At 40.9% G+C, this 15522-nt stretch overlaps 1 protein-coding gene across 1 annotated transcript in view; it reads left to right on the top strand.

Moving 5' to 3' along the window:
• The window catches only part of Prosap (SH3 and multiple ankyrin repeat domains prosap), a 228102-nt gene extending 222401 nt beyond the window's left edge, over nt 1-5701 (top strand). Inside the window, exon 16 of the mRNA XM_080280039.1 lies at nt 882-5701. Within this exon, the coding sequence (XP_080136165.1) occupies nt 882-3695 (2814 nt within the window). The 3' untranslated portion in view covers nt 3696-5701. The remainder of the gene's footprint in view (nt 1-881) is intronic.
• Nucleotides 5702-15522: the final 9821 nt, after the last annotated feature.

Genomic DNA, 15522 nt, shown 5'->3' with positions numbered 1-15522 from the left:
TGCCAGGAGGGGTAGCACCTCCTGTCACCTAGCAGGGCTATGTGATATAATAAGGTCTAGCACGGGGGAACATTTCCCCTTCCCTTTGTTTACCAAATATAACTCAAAAATATTTAAAACTGTCAACCATCTCAGGTGCTCACATCCCAACTGTTCTCTGTGGGTTATCCTACTTCTTTGTATTCTATACTGTACTTTGTATATAATTTATGGTTATATTCTGTCCTAGTTACTGCTATTTTACGTTGATTTGCCCTCAGGTGTGTGTTCATAATAAATAGGTTTTCAGTGGAACAGAGTTCAGTTGTTGTTGTTTAACCCCAGTTTGTCTGGCCAAACAGACCTGTTGATGCTCAGTTTCATTTATAAACACTTCATTTTAGGAGTGATTTTGTGTAGTATTCCTGATTTTGATATATTGCAGGTCAGATTATAATTATCGTTGGCAGGAACTAGAACTTCTTGAATACCAACAGAATAAAATCCTTGATGACAAGTCTGTGCTATTCATGGCATAATTGTCATTTTTCATTTTAATTATTTTCATCTTTATTTTCATCCAGACTGTTTATTTATACTGCCCCATAAGACATGAGAAATGCAGCTCATGAATGTGCATCACATAGTGATTTTTAAAATTTGCATGGAGTTGGTATGCATACAAAACATATACACATTAAGATTTAAGGACAGTATTTTTTTTTTTATTGTGAGCATCTTGAGTGGGTGGTAATTTCAAGTCACGAATACTGAGGTATTTTTAAGGGTTTAGTTTTAATAACGAGGATGAGGCAGTTATTTCCTTTTGTATCCAGAACTGTTAGATAAAGTATTCAGAAAAAAAAAAAAGCCATATTATTATCTTTGTTTATATTCCACAGGCCCTGAAGGCGCGGCAGGCAGAGTTAAGCCGGCTCCACAAGGACTTCCACTCCACACCAGACTTGAAGACTGGAGTACTTCCCCCACAGGTGCCATTTACCGTGGAGGAGAAGCGCAAGTCCATGTCACAGGAAGATCTGTTTGTGTTAGCTCTCAATGCACAGAACTCACGACACTCCCTTGCTTGTCCGCCACACCGCTCTACCACACTGATGACCAGCCAGGGATCTCGCGAGTCTAAGGATGCTTGGTTCAGTGGTGGAGAGGATGGGACAGAAGAGGAGAGTAGTGATTCCCCCAACTGTTCCCCGGGGCCTATTGAGTATCGTATGCTTAGGCGATCACAATCAGCTGTTAACACCACTATGCTTAGGAAAGCTGGTGTACATCCTCCTCCCACACATCCCCCACCTCCACCACCTCTTGGCCAATTGGTCAAAGTAGATATCAGCAGATCAAAAAGTGACTATGCTACAGTGGGCCTGGCACCCACCACCCCAGACTCCACCCCAGTCTCACCCGTTGTGCAGTCAAGTTTCCGACCCACTGACAGTGCCAAGTTGTATGCATCTCCAGAGGAAATCAAAGCAGTTGGTTACCGCAGCCCAGACATGATGGCAACCCTTAACCGGAAGAACAACAATGCTAAGACACGTTCACAAAGCTTACCACCATCTACTAGTCGACCCAGTGTGCAGAGAGGCTCTCCAGAAAAGAATGCTTCTGTTGATTCTAGTATTTATTCAACCACCTACTCCACATTCAGAGGGATGGATAATGAAAGGGGACAGGATGTATCATCGTCACCAGTTAGTTCCCAGAAGCCTCCAGTAAGTGATACGGTTACATATGCACGACCCAAGAATAACAAAAGTGTACAGGAACACTTGGAGGGTGGTTCACCAAGTAAAATTTATACAGGACCTGGATCAGTAGCTTCACCAGCTCCAGATATTCCAGAGCCAGACTATAGCTCAGATGAGGATCACACCTACAATTCTCAGGATGACTCTCAGAGCAAGAAGACTCGTACCTTGAAAAAGAAAAAGCAGTCTGTGGCCTTCTCACCTAACCTTGTGACAACAGCCGAGCCCTCTGACCCCCCACGATATGACCCAGCAGACATTCCCCACTATGCAGCCCCAGCTAAACATGCACCTCTTCTTGGAGGAAATAACTTTAAAGAGATGATTGCCCAAAAAGCAGCAGAGAGACAGGCAAGGCAAGATGATGGAAGTGAAGGCCCAAGATCAGCCTCCTCCAGCCCTGTCAAGAAGGCAGTCAATGGAGGTAATGGAAATGGCAATGGCAAAGCCATATCAGATGTCATCCAGGAGTCTGCGTTATTTAATCGGCAGAAGGAAAAGACTCTTCCAGCAGGAACCAAGGTCAGACCGATTTCTCAAATCCAAAGAGAGGATTCAAAGACAAAAATGAAAAATTCACATTCTTGCCCAAGTGAATTCTTAGAAGATGGAGATAACTCATCAAGTGGCGTGAGTTCTGACCAGGATGTGCATTTAGAGTCATCAAATTATGTAACAGTAATTAACACAGAATCAGATACCATCTCTGCCAATAATTCTGATAGGTTTAGTAACCATGGATCAAGAGATGATAGCTCAGAGGCATCAGAAAGTTCAGATGAAGCTAGTGACCGTACATGGATTCTTACAAATGAAAAAGGAGACAAGAGTGATTCAAGAAGTGACAGTGACAGCAATGGAGGTCGGCGGACAGGGACGTTGACCAGAAATGCCGTGTCTCTTGTGAAGTTGCCTCCTCCACAGGAAACTTCAGAACCAGATCTGGATGCTGATTTAGACATTGGTGCTGGTCGTGGCACCATGATGTCTCGGTCAGTGGATCAAGACACAATCAGCACTTTATCATCATTAAGTAGCTTGTCATCAGGATCAGGGAGCACAGGGGAGAGGGAGCGTAGCCACCCATTGCATCCATTGACCCATCCACACCCTCACTCTGTACCATCCACAACCTCTGCCCAGATGAGATCCACATTGCCACGACTTGGCTCTCGGGCAAGTTCAGCACCTCCTGTAAGTCAGTCTGTCAAAACAGCGGTCACCGGTTCTCTCAATCGCAGCCGTTCGGCATCCCGGGAGCAGCAGTGGGAGGGGGACTCGGGACCAGTTAGGGATAAAAGTGCTCCCCCTGGTCCTCGCTCTGCTGCCTCACTGGACCGCAACACTTACAAAAAGAGTACCAATGTGGACACAGGGGAGGCAGAATATGAGCGCAGCATCGAGGAATCCCTACAGCTAATCCGTATGCATATGGACTCATTAAATGAAGTTAATACTTTAGCCGGGGTACCAGCACAAGAACAGGCAGGTGGTGGTGGTGGTGGGGGAGGTGGAAGAGAGGGAGAAGGAGGAGGCAGCAGTGAAGAAATGGTACTTGCTCCACCTCCAGAATTCTGTGACCTTTCCCTTGTTGATCCTCAACAGAGACAAAACAAGACAGTAATTCATATATCCAGTGATGACTATGATCCACCTGTAGGTGTTGTTGGTGGCAGACAAAGACGAGAAGAAGATGATAGCAGAAGCCATGCATTTCGACACAAGACTCTAACGGAGTGGACCACACGTGACACAACAGAGTGGCTAGAAAGTATTTTCATGCCTGAATATAAAGATTCATTTGAGGAGCAGGACATTGATGGGAGAAAGTTGATGGGGATTAATAATGATGCTCTGATCAACTTAGGGGTAAGAAGAGTGGGCCACAGAGTCAGCATGGAGAAATCATTAAAGAGATATAAGCCCACAGAGAGAATTGATCTTTGATTCGAGAGGATAATCATTTTAATTAATTTCTCAGAAGCATGTCTTTTGGTTCATCATAAGAAGAGAAGAGATTATTAATTTTTATTAATGTTTTAGGGTAAATGTTTGTCAGTTATGTAAAGTTTGTTGTTTTTTCACATATGGTATAAATTAAAAATGGTGTACATTGTTCTGTTTGGTGTCTGTACATCGATGAAGCCCTCAGGTTTGCCAGTTATTTTCACTTGAATATGAACTTGTGTCCATTCACTCACAGTCATACTTCACCAACCTTTCATTCTTCATTCAAGATCATTTTTGTTTAATGTTTAGCTGATAGCAAGTGTAACTGTAACCTCTTTAACCTAAAACGTCCAACTTGAAAGAATGTCTTGCAAATGTTGACAATAACTAGACAACTTTATTTCCTAGTTAAAGACAGTGATTTTGAATTCTGTCAAAATCCGTTATGTATTTATATTAATTATAAGATACAATCATAGATTATCCATCTCATGACTTCAAAACATTCATGATGCCATTACCCGAACTTGTGAAATTGTGATGAATTATGTTACAAGGTCACTTGGCAAGGTCTCCCAAGTTCCTAAGCCAATAATATTTTCATACTTGTGAAGGGAAGCTGAGGAACTGCAGCCTTGGGGCTTGGATTGTCCACAACTTTAAGAGGAATCATGGCATTCAGAAGCAGGTTGTAGGAGAGTGCAGAAATAATTAAAATATTGAAATCTTGAGTCATGAGTTCTCCCTGCATGCTAGGAAATATAGTCTGTGTTGCCATTGCCAGTTTTTTATACCTGTAGTATTTTATATATAAAGATACATATATTATATATATACATATACATATATATAAATATAGCATTACGTATGTCCCAGGCTGTTGAAACAATAATACACTTTTTTGCTGGAGAACAATAGAAATAAACATGCAAGTATTTCTGGAAGTGGAAACTGAATATATAGGAATGGGTTTGTACAAATATGAGGTTGTTGATAGTGTACATATTGACGTACCTTAGGAGCTCCATGCAACACAACAGTAATGCATATATGTGTATATATGGTTTCCCTTTTTTGCTAGTAACTCTTGTCCATCTGTCTGCCACTCTGTATGTGCCAAATGCTTTCAGTGCTTGAAATAATGATAGTGAAATGAGTGATAGACTTTTTCTGTGTGTGTGTGTGTTTGAGTGTGTGAGTTTGTATGCATCAGAAAGCAGCATTTTCATTATTATCCTTTTGTATGTGACTTTGGAGGTAGTGCTGCTATATTCAAAAGTGGAATATGTGAATATTTATATAATGGCAGCTGGGTCACAGTTGATGATAAGAGGAATCCTGTCATAAGTTAAAGTACAGAAAATTTGAGAATAAGTGTCTCATGGCAGTGCCAGTTCTCAGTTTTGGGAGAAGAGGGGCCAATGAGTTTTGCAAGGCTAAGTTTTTTATATGGTATGATAGGTAATCAGTGATAAGTGAATGCAATATTACTCCTAATAAATATTCAGGACTGTGGACAATGGCAGGTTTTGTTTAAAATGACCAGCAAGTGTGAATTAGTGTACCATTTTGAAGATATTTGAGAACATAATAGGCCAAAGTAAGAATCATAGGCAAATTAAATCATGCATATTTTTCAAAACATTTCTCTTTCTGTGTCACTCTGTATCTTGCATCATTGTTTTTGGTGCTTATAGTGTCATACTCTCGCCTTGGACTTCACCTTTGTATCATTAAGTCCCGTGGTGCTGACCTTTTGAAGAGAACTTAGAGTATTCCGATATTTTGTTTGTGCTCAATGGAGATACACAGTGCTTGATTTCTACCAAGATAAGAATATACAGAGGAACTTTGCTCCAGAACAAAATTTGAGGTGGTGACCTGCCCAACTGTCCCGCAAAAGCGTCTAGTCTAGTCCGTTGTAGGAGCTAACCATTTCTATACGGATTTTTCCTAAATACGAAATTGTTTACAAATTTTAATTATTTATCCAGAGATATGTATGTGCATCTGTGCTCAATAAAGTTTAATACTTTTATGGGTAGTTTTTAACCAACTTTTTTTTTTTTCCAGTGGTAGGTGGGGGCGCTCACCATCCACTCACTCGATGTAGTGCTGCTTTGGGTGTCTGCCTTTTCCTCACTTCCATCCTTCCTCTTCTGTCTTTCCTTCATTCTTTCCTCTTTCTTCTGCCTATGGGTGACTTTACGCTCCCTCCTCTGTCTTTCTTTCCTCTTCCTTCTGCCTGTGGGTGACTCTACACTGAGTGACAAGTCAAATGATTTCCTGTACACCAGGAAACCATTTACTACGCTGGGTGGTAACCATATAACCAAATTGTGGCACCTGGTGGTTTAGTGGGTAATTAAGGTGCTCTGATTGGTTTGAGACTGTGTAGGTTTATATCCAAGGGATAGTTGGGATTTATTGGTCACGTAATGCCACTCAGGGATGAGTGAGGCTGGTCACTCTCATCTTAAATGTCAGGACCAACTTCCCTTGCTCTGGGTTCCTACGCTTCTCATGGGGCGACAAAGGATTGGATGATGTTTATTTTTTTTTTTTTTTTTTTTTTTTTAAAGCCTATGGTAGAAAAAGACTTCTTATTACAGGTGAACTACAGGTGAACTTATGCTCTGACTCCACAAATTTATAAGTGTTTTGGGAATACAGTTGTGATAGTTTGTTGGTGCAAAAGTGTGCAGTAGTAGTAGTAGCAGCAGTAGCCCCAGGTTAATCTGAAATGTAAACCTGATGAATTGCAGGGTGAAGTTACCCTCATCCTGCAGTCCACTATTATATAATCAGGTGAAGATGCAGTAGCTGGGAAACATTTGTATAGCCAGGCAGTGGAGTCGCTCAATTATATTGGTGTCGTCACCTCTCCAATATCAAAAAGCAATTATTAATATCTGAAGGTACTCAGCCATGAGCTATTTTACTTGTGGAAGCACAAGCTAGATTTCTCTGCCATTATCATGTTACTTTATTCAGCCATGGTAGGTGGGGGTGCCCGTCATCCACTCAATGCAGTGCTGCTATTATGTGACTAAGTGACATGCCTAATGGTTTCCTGCAACCCAAGAAACCTTTACAATGCTTGGTGGTAACCATTTAACCAAATAATAGTGTGATGTGGCCTACTATGCTGCCTCTGGTAACTGGGTGGAGAAAATTATGTAAATGTGGTGTCCATCCAGGAACCAAACCTCCACACTGCCCTACGCCTCTCTGTGGTGAGGTGCTGTGTGCCACAGGGAAGCATTGGTTCACTGCATGGGGTAGCCCAGCAAGGGTGGTTGCGTGCTTGCAGTTGATGGATCTGCCTGGTCAGCCAGATCTATATGCAACCACTACTACTACTACGACTGTGTTCAGCTTAGTAATCTTGTGATCTTGAAGCTTCTATTGTGCAGAATAACGAAAGATGTTAGCATACAGAGAATATCTCACTTTCTTGTGTTTATCCTAAGATTTTATACTGACATTACTGTATTCATTCACTGGTTATGTACACTCGAATTCACCCTTCAGTGCATTGCATTCTCTGAGATTGGTGTTAAGCTAATACTGTTTCTTCTTAAATATATGTTGGTCTAAAGGATAAACCAGAAACCAGAGGTTTTGCCCAAGACACTTAAAAGCTTTAGATGATGCTCCATTGAAGAACTTTAAAATACCCATGGTCATGAGGACTGATTGCTGATGGGAACTCTTCAAAGAGATAAAAATTGTCTAAGTGTATGGAAAATGTTTCAAGGTATGATCTTACTCACACCCAAAAACTTCTTTTACACACATTGTAGGAGAAATTTTATATGGCTGCAGTGGTTGAAAACATTCATCATGAACCCCATCAGTCAAAGGAATTTTTTTTTTTTTTTTTTTTTTTTTTTTTAAATACGATATCAAGTTAATGTTAGCCTTTTTCATTTAGTTTATGAAAGACATACCTGGGTTGTTGCTGTGTGTTAAGTGACCCCAGTATGGACTACATGGGTGTGAGAGCAGTAACAGTATGATTATTTATTTATTAATTCAGTGACCTACATAATCTAAAGAATGATCATTTGGTTGAATGGGGTAAGGCACTTCAAGCACATGTGTCCCATAGGGTTTAAGTTAGAGGAGTGGTTGGGGTTTGTTGCTAAAATAATCTCAGGGAAAAGCAAATTACTGTAGTACTTTTACATTAAATGTCTAGATTACAAAGCTTAGCACCAGGCTGTTGTGCTTCTGTTGGGACAAGAATGGTGTTGGTGATGACTGGATGAGTTAATTGATGGACTGTAGGGTGGCAAGTATGAAAACTGAATTGGAGCTAGGTTGTTATACGCTACTATACAGTGTATGTAAATGTAACCTGTTTATGCTGGTTGTATATGAATGAAGGAATATGTGTGAGTTGGAGAAAGGGCATCCTGATAGCAGAGGACAGAATGACGTTGAAACAGTTAGTCTGTGATCACTCTTAGGATTAAGGTGTGTGGCTACGGGTAGACAGACAGACAGACTGTATGCTGGTGATGCTATTTTGATGCAAAAATGAGCTAACGGTAAATTTGATGAAAAGGCTTACACTAAAAGAAAGTTGAAAAAATGCAAGCAGTAGCAAAATAATGGTAGTTTGATCTGCAGTATTAGAAGCATTGTACACTGAGATGGTGTGGTCATGCGGAGAAACCAGGAGAGTAAATGTGTGTGAAGTGGAGGGAGAATGGGGGAAGGATAGACCAAGGATAGGGTGGAGAGATGGGGTGGAAAGATAATGTAATGAATAAGGGTGGTGGGAGTCAGAGGGTGGGAGGGAGCCTGATGGTGAGCAGAGTGACATGGAAGCAGTTTGTGGCTACCCCCTATGGGATTAAGACATCTGTCTAAAGAAAAGTAAAGAAGACAGATAGACAAATATATTGGTAGATAGATATAGAAAGACTGTGGTGGACAATAGTAGTGTTTATTCAGTGCTGTTTCCATTCATGTTGTGACTCATGTGCAGCAGTTTCTATTACTGTAACTAGTTTTGTATTCTCACTATCGTTAGTCTAATACTGATTTCTCTTGTTCCAGGTCTGTGTTGTCATATTACGCTCGGTAAAGCTTCATAAGCCAGTCTGCTCATAGAACAGACTGATAGAAGTCCTTGTTCTAGGTATTTTTTTCCTTACTTTCTTTGTGCTTATAATACCAATATTGTAGTTTATTAGAGAAAAATTACCTATTAGAGTTCAGTTGCTATATATAAAGCTAATTTTCCAGTTCACACAATTTCAGAATTGGTGTGACCCTAGGGATCGTCTGAGCGTAAACCCAGTGAACTGCAGGCCGAAGTTACTGTTCCCCTGCAGTTCATCATAAGTTCCTTCTGGGGGTTAGGGAGGGATCCTGGGGATGTTTAAATAATTAGGCACTGGAGCTAGCCATTTGTATTAGTGCCAGCACATGAAGGCACCCCTCTCCAGCACACTCATTGTTATTTTTTTGAAGTGTGGAATATTTAAATGTATATAAAACTAGTCTACTTTTGTCATCCGTATTAAGGAATATTTTCATTACATCTTAATTACAATAATACTCTGCTATAATTGTCACACACACACACACACACACACACACACACACACACACACATTCGCCTTGATAGTAATTTGAATGTTGCGGGTCCAAAGTATTCAAGTTGTTGGTAATCTTACTTCAGGGATGTAATTTATTTCACACATTTGTCCAAAAAAATAATGAGTTAGTACTATTTTAACATTGATGTTTACTGCTTGTTAACATAAGGGAGTCATAGGATGTCCTTGTGCGACTGTAATGGTAAATAGACTACCGTAAAATTAGGATCCGTAATCCAGGAGGAGGAATGCCAGACCTTCAGAATGGTAGACCCTTTGAGAACAACGGGGTTTCCGTGTATGTGTAATTTGAAGTCCTGTCGTCAATTTAAGAGTCTCCACCTTGGTATTTTCTCTCCTGCAGCTTATATGAGGTGAGTAGATGTGATGAAGCTTATAATATAATATTAGAAATGTATATTTTGGTCTGGGCTATGGAAGTAAATATTGTTTCGCGTCGGCTCGAGGTGGACAGAAGGTTGTGGAAGACTGACAGAGACGGAGAGGATTGTGGCAGGCAGTCAGAGGAAAGAAGAGGTTGGACGGCCGGTATTATTTCGGAAATACACCCAACTGACGTAGAGTGGAATATGTTCATTTAGTTTATGTAAATTTAATTTTTCTGCTGTACACATCCGTGGCAAATGTGTTTGTTAGGTTGGGTTAGGTTACGTTTAAGTTAGGTGGGTTAGGTTAGGTTGCTTTTAAGTTAGGTTAGGTTGTGTTGTTAGATGCAATTAAAGACGGAGATAGGAGGTGAAGACCCCTCCCCCATCTTTTTTACGCGTGAAGAAAAGCACTTGGGACGAATGCTTATATGAGAAAATCCCTATATTGATTCCAGTGTCCGTTGATTGGGTGGACTGTACTTCCGAAAATTTACCACCATAGAAGGTTGATGGAGGAACGAAGTTGGATGGAAGAGCATGGACGACTGAGGGAGAAATATGGAAGTTGAATGGAGGATCATGGAAGACTGACAGAAACGAAGAAATTGGATGAAAGATCATGAGAGATTGACAGGGAAACATAGAGGTTGGGCAGAAGCTATAGGAAGATCCTGACATTGGGAGGTAAGTCAAAGGCCAGCTCCTGAATATGCCAGGGAACAAACCCGCCACAACGAGTATTTCTTTTTTATATGTCGATATCTCCAGACGATTTTTTTTTTTTCATATAGGTTTATACCAAGAAGTGTACTACGCCCAGGGATTGAAAAAATCATTCTTTAATTTTCGTGTTTCAGCATGTACAAGTTGAATGAGTTTTTCCCCCTTTAATTTATTAATTTATTTAGTTATTTTTTAGCACCCATTTTTGTAAGAAATATTTAGTTTTTAAGATGACACCACCTCCCGTTTCCTAGAAGCTGTAGGAGATTGATGGGAGTCTGGAAGGAAACTGTAAAGTTGGTAGTTTCCAAGGAAACTGCAGCAAGAAAACCAACGAATCACTTGACAAAACGTGGGAAGTGCCAAGGATTTTTTTTTTTCTTACTGCCCATTTTTTTTTTTTTTTTCTGGTCTAGGCTATACTGTACAACCGAATGTTGGCAACCTACACTCCAAAACAGAAGATTGAATTAAAATATGACTAGTCATATTTCCAAATTTCATACTAGAATGAAGTGTTGGCAGGATCCGTTTAGATTAGCATATATAGCGGGCTTTTTTCTATTTATATTTCAGGCAGTGTTTGGAAACTCCCTGTACTGTTGTTTGCATATGATACTGTGTTGTTAAGTGAAGACAAAGGGGAGCTGCAAAGCTTGGTGGATGAGTTTGAGAGAGTAAGAAACGGAATCTAAAGGTGAATGTAGGGAAGAGTAAAGTTGTGGTCTCCGAAAGAAATGAAGTCAGTGAATGTACAGTGAGGCTGGATGAGGAGGAAATGGAAAATGTGAGTGCGTTTAAGTACTTCGGTAGTGTGATGAGAATGGATGGAAGTTTAGAGGGTGAAGTGCTTGAAAGGGTACAACAAGGAAGGAAGGTTGCTGGTTTCTTGAAAGCAGTGATAAACGGAAGTGAACATGGAAGAGAAAAAAGTTACTGCATGACAGTATTATGATACCAACTCCTTGTAACGTATGGAAGTGAACCTTGGACCTTACTGGAAGGAGAGAAGAGAGATCAGTGGAAATGAGTTAATTTTGATAGGAGCACGTGGAGTCACATGGAGAGACAGACTGACAAATGAGGACGTGAAGGAGCGTTGTGGTGTGGATGCGTATGAGATAGGAAGCGTTACGAGAAACACACTGAGGTGGTTTGGCCATGTGGAGAGGATGGAGAGTGAGAGGCTTACGAGGAGAGTATGTGAGTGAGGAGGAGGGGGGGAGAGGGAGGGGGAGGCCAAGAATGAGATGGAGGGATGGAGTGGAGAGGCATATGAGAGTGGGGTGTGAGCTGGGAGCAAGGCAGTGAAATGGCGGGGGACGGCTACATTGAGGCGATTTATTTATGACCACCCTTTACAGGATTAAGGCTTCCGGCAATATAGATTGTTTTTAAATAGAGGTTTCCACTATTGTACTTCATACAGTGTATATCCAAAATTTTATGGAATATGAAGTGTTTTAATTGCCAAGCATTAATTGTTAACTTGTATCGTTAGATTTTAACTGCTGTAGTTTGAAGTTTGGGGGAAAACTAATGTTGGGAAGTTCTAAAGAGACATAGTTTGAGGAATGAAGGAATTCTGGTAGGCAGCGGTTCTTTAATATACCGCTGTGACAGTCCAGTCTTGAATGCTGACTAAATGCCCACATAGCACTGGGGAAGTTGTGAAGAGGTGGCACAACGGATGCAACTTCGTATGAGGATTTGCCCTAAAAGTATCCGTAAATAATGCACGGGAGGCAGTATTCCGTCCTACTGGTAGGGGAAGTAGTTCATTTTGTAACTGCTAGGTTATTATTTGTTCATATAGCATTGTTTTCAATTTTATCCTGTTGTTTTAATGCAACCTCTCCACATCCACTCTTCAAGGGTAATATTCCAACTGAGAGCGCACACATGACTATTGTAAATTATAGTTAGCTGCTTATCATTGAAGAAGTTATGGATTGTGTTTACTACTCCAGGTTTTTTTGAGGCGGTTTTAGCAAGTCATCATGTGAGGGGTCGAACTAGGGGTATTGCTAAGCAAAATGCCGAGACTTTAAGTACTTTAGAGATAGGAATATTGGTTGTGTTGAAATTTGCAGTGGGAATCGGTTGTATTGAAATGCTGTGGGAATCAGGCAATATCTGTCTATTAGTAAATGGGATATATTTGGTTTTCCTAGCATTAAATGAGACCGTGTTATTGTGTCTTTCAGTGATCATAGAAAATTCTCGAGTTATGGAGATTTCTGTGCTGAGTTGGGAGTATAAACATCAGACTTTGTGAATTAGTGGTTCATTGTAAAGGAACTGCGGAGCATTGAGTCTTCTGCATGAGTGAATGGGATTATAGGTGACAAACGAGAGATCATTAATATGCATAAGGCATAGAGTTGGAGCCAGGACTGAGCCTTGCGGCACACCAGCAATTACTGAGTGGAAATTGTAACATACATCATCTACCTTTACTCTTATTGTTCCGTTGCTGAGATAGGAGGTCAGTGTGACAAAAGCTGATAGGGCATAGGGAGTTTGAATAACAGGAACATTGCTACCGTACACGGTCAAAACCTTTAGAAATATCAAGGGCTACTGCTTGGGTTCCTCCATGTTGGACAGTTGGCTGATGGATTGTATGAGTAATGACTAATGAGATTATTTCAACAGTGGAGGTTTTGTGACAAAAACCATACCGTACTCTCACTAATTACGTCGTTGGATTCAAGATGTTTAACAGTGTGCTTATTAATGACAATGTGAAATACTTTACCAAGAAAAGATGTGATAGCTATGGGTCTGTAATGAGAGGGATCAGAGGAATTTCATTCTTTGGAACTGGGTGGATGTTGGTTTCTTTCCAAGAATTAGGTAATGAAAAAAATATGTATAGTCTGAATAATTTAGCAAGAATAGGAACAAGTTCTTGGGAACACTTTTCCAAAACTGTTGGAGGAATTCCGTCTGAAACAGGGGCCTTGTTGGTTGGTAACGAGAGATTTTATGTAGTGGAGCAATTTCGGGAGAGTCAGGTTCTAGTACAGGTATGTTCTGATTGTCTTCCTCCAAGGTAGAAGCACTTTTACCTGACACTTAGTACTCCGTTCAAAATTGAAGAAGATAAATGTGGTGGTAGTATTAGTGGTACATTAGTAACCCCCGGTTCATGTGAAATGTGAGCCTAATGGATTTCAGACATGAATTGTGTGCTACTTTGATTATAAAAGCAGCCTCAGCATGCACTAACACGTATTCGTGTGTGTGTGGGGGGGGGGCTCCTAAGATAACGAGTTTTCTAGAAAGCCAGAGATTGAACGAACGAGAGGGAGGAGGAAGAAGGGGAGGTAGGAGTACGGAGGGGGGAGGGAGGAATCGTACTTTTTAGGGAGGAAGAAGAGGTGGAGGGAAGAAGGATGACAAGAGATGGAAAGTTAAGGAGAAAGGAAGGAAAGAAAAGGAGAGGAGGAAAAGGAAGAGAGAGAGAGAGAGAGAGGTGGAGGAAATAGGGGCTGTGAAGAGAGGGAGGTGATGGAGGGGGAGGGGAGAACTAGTGGGGGGAGAGGACAAGCGGACGGAAAGAATATGGGGGTTGGTGGAATTTGCCGGTTTTGGGTCACTGGTCATGCAGTCTGTCTTGATCTGTGGCGGGTGAACTATGATTTTGGTAAGATATTTTTCCTTTATCTTGACATCAATTTCTTCTGTGATGGTGATGTTGATTTTAGTTTGTATTGTAAACACTCCTGAGTATTTTTAAAGCATACTCAGGTAATTGAAATCCTAGTAAAATATGAAGACAGAACAGTGGGGAGACGATTTGTTTATGGCTACACCTTCCAGGATTAAGGTGCCTGGCAGTAGATAAGATAGATAACTAGATTTCATGCTGGCACACAGTATTGATGTGGGTGTGTTAGTTCTGTCAAGTGAGAACACGTATAGTAACCAGGGTGACTCATTCCTACCTCCATAACTAGGGTATAACGTGAATGAAATTTTGTGCAGTCACTCAAGTATAAAGTTGTGGGAGTGGGCCAGTTCTATCAGGTGAACAGACTGCAGTATAGGTAATTGGTAAGATCGTTTTTCTCATGATTAAGAAATTGAAATGAGATGAAGGGACAGTTTTTTTTAGCCTTAAATTGGTATAGATTTTTGTCTTTTTGTAGTTAATATAGCCTAATGCCAGAATGTCAATATGTGTCCTATACGTCTTTGCCATAGCGCTTCTTGAGTAGCATAATTGTTAGTTTAAGAAGTCATTTAGATACTGATGCTAAAGTTAACAGAATATACAGTAGACTATGCAAGAAGTATTAGAGAACAGTTGTGACTGAAACCTTGAGACCTAACAGTTTTATCCAGTGTGGGTGAAGGCAGAGGTAGAGGAGCAGTCATAGAAATTTAATGTGGTCCATAGAGGATGAAAGATGACAGCTGGGTGCAGAGGGTGGGAGGTGTGAACTTTGAGGGTAGAGTTGAGAGGAATTGGTAGAGTGAGATGGTTTGGGAATCTGAAGAGGATGGAGGATGCCAGCTGGGTGCAGAGAGTGAGAGGTGTGAATGTTGAGGGCAGAGTTGCAAGAGGCAGACTGAAAAGACTTGGTATGAAGTTGTGTGACCTCAGCGATAAGAGGCTGAACTGAGTAGCATGTAGAGATTAAGCAGCTTGGAGAACCGCCATTAGATGATGAAGGCTGATGTATGCAAGCGTCGTGAAGTTTTTATAAATGAATGAAGGAAATGTTCAGTAATCTTTTTCTGAGCCCTTAGGTGGGTCAAGAGGTTGATATATAAATTTAAGTGCTTCTTCTGTTTCTTTCACTCTCCTTGCCTTCTGCACTCTGCCTCACTCCATCACCAGGTGGAAAAGGTCAGGATGAAGGGAAGTTAAGATTGTTCCTAGGTAGGCTAGTTGTTTGCATTAGCTTAACTTGATCAGGGAAATAGCATTACTGTATACTGAGTGTATAGGAATAGATGCATTGGTACTAGGCAAAATTTGGTGACTGTTCAGTGAGAAAACTATATTTACTAAAGCCCTGAACTCAGTTGTGGGTTCATACGTATCTGCACATGAATCCAGGGGACTTCAGGCAGAAATTACCC

The sequence above is a fragment of the Coenobita brevimanus genome, chromosome 82 (assembly GCF_032717465.1).
Source record: "Coenobita brevimanus isolate Jiangsu-jjx chromosome 82, ASM3271746v2, whole genome shotgun sequence".
Taxonomy (NCBI): domain Eukaryota; kingdom Metazoa; phylum Arthropoda; class Malacostraca; order Decapoda; family Coenobitidae; genus Coenobita; species Coenobita brevimanus.
The sequence above is the reverse complement of the archived record's forward strand: the minus strand, read 5'-3'. Positions and strand labels throughout refer to the sequence as shown.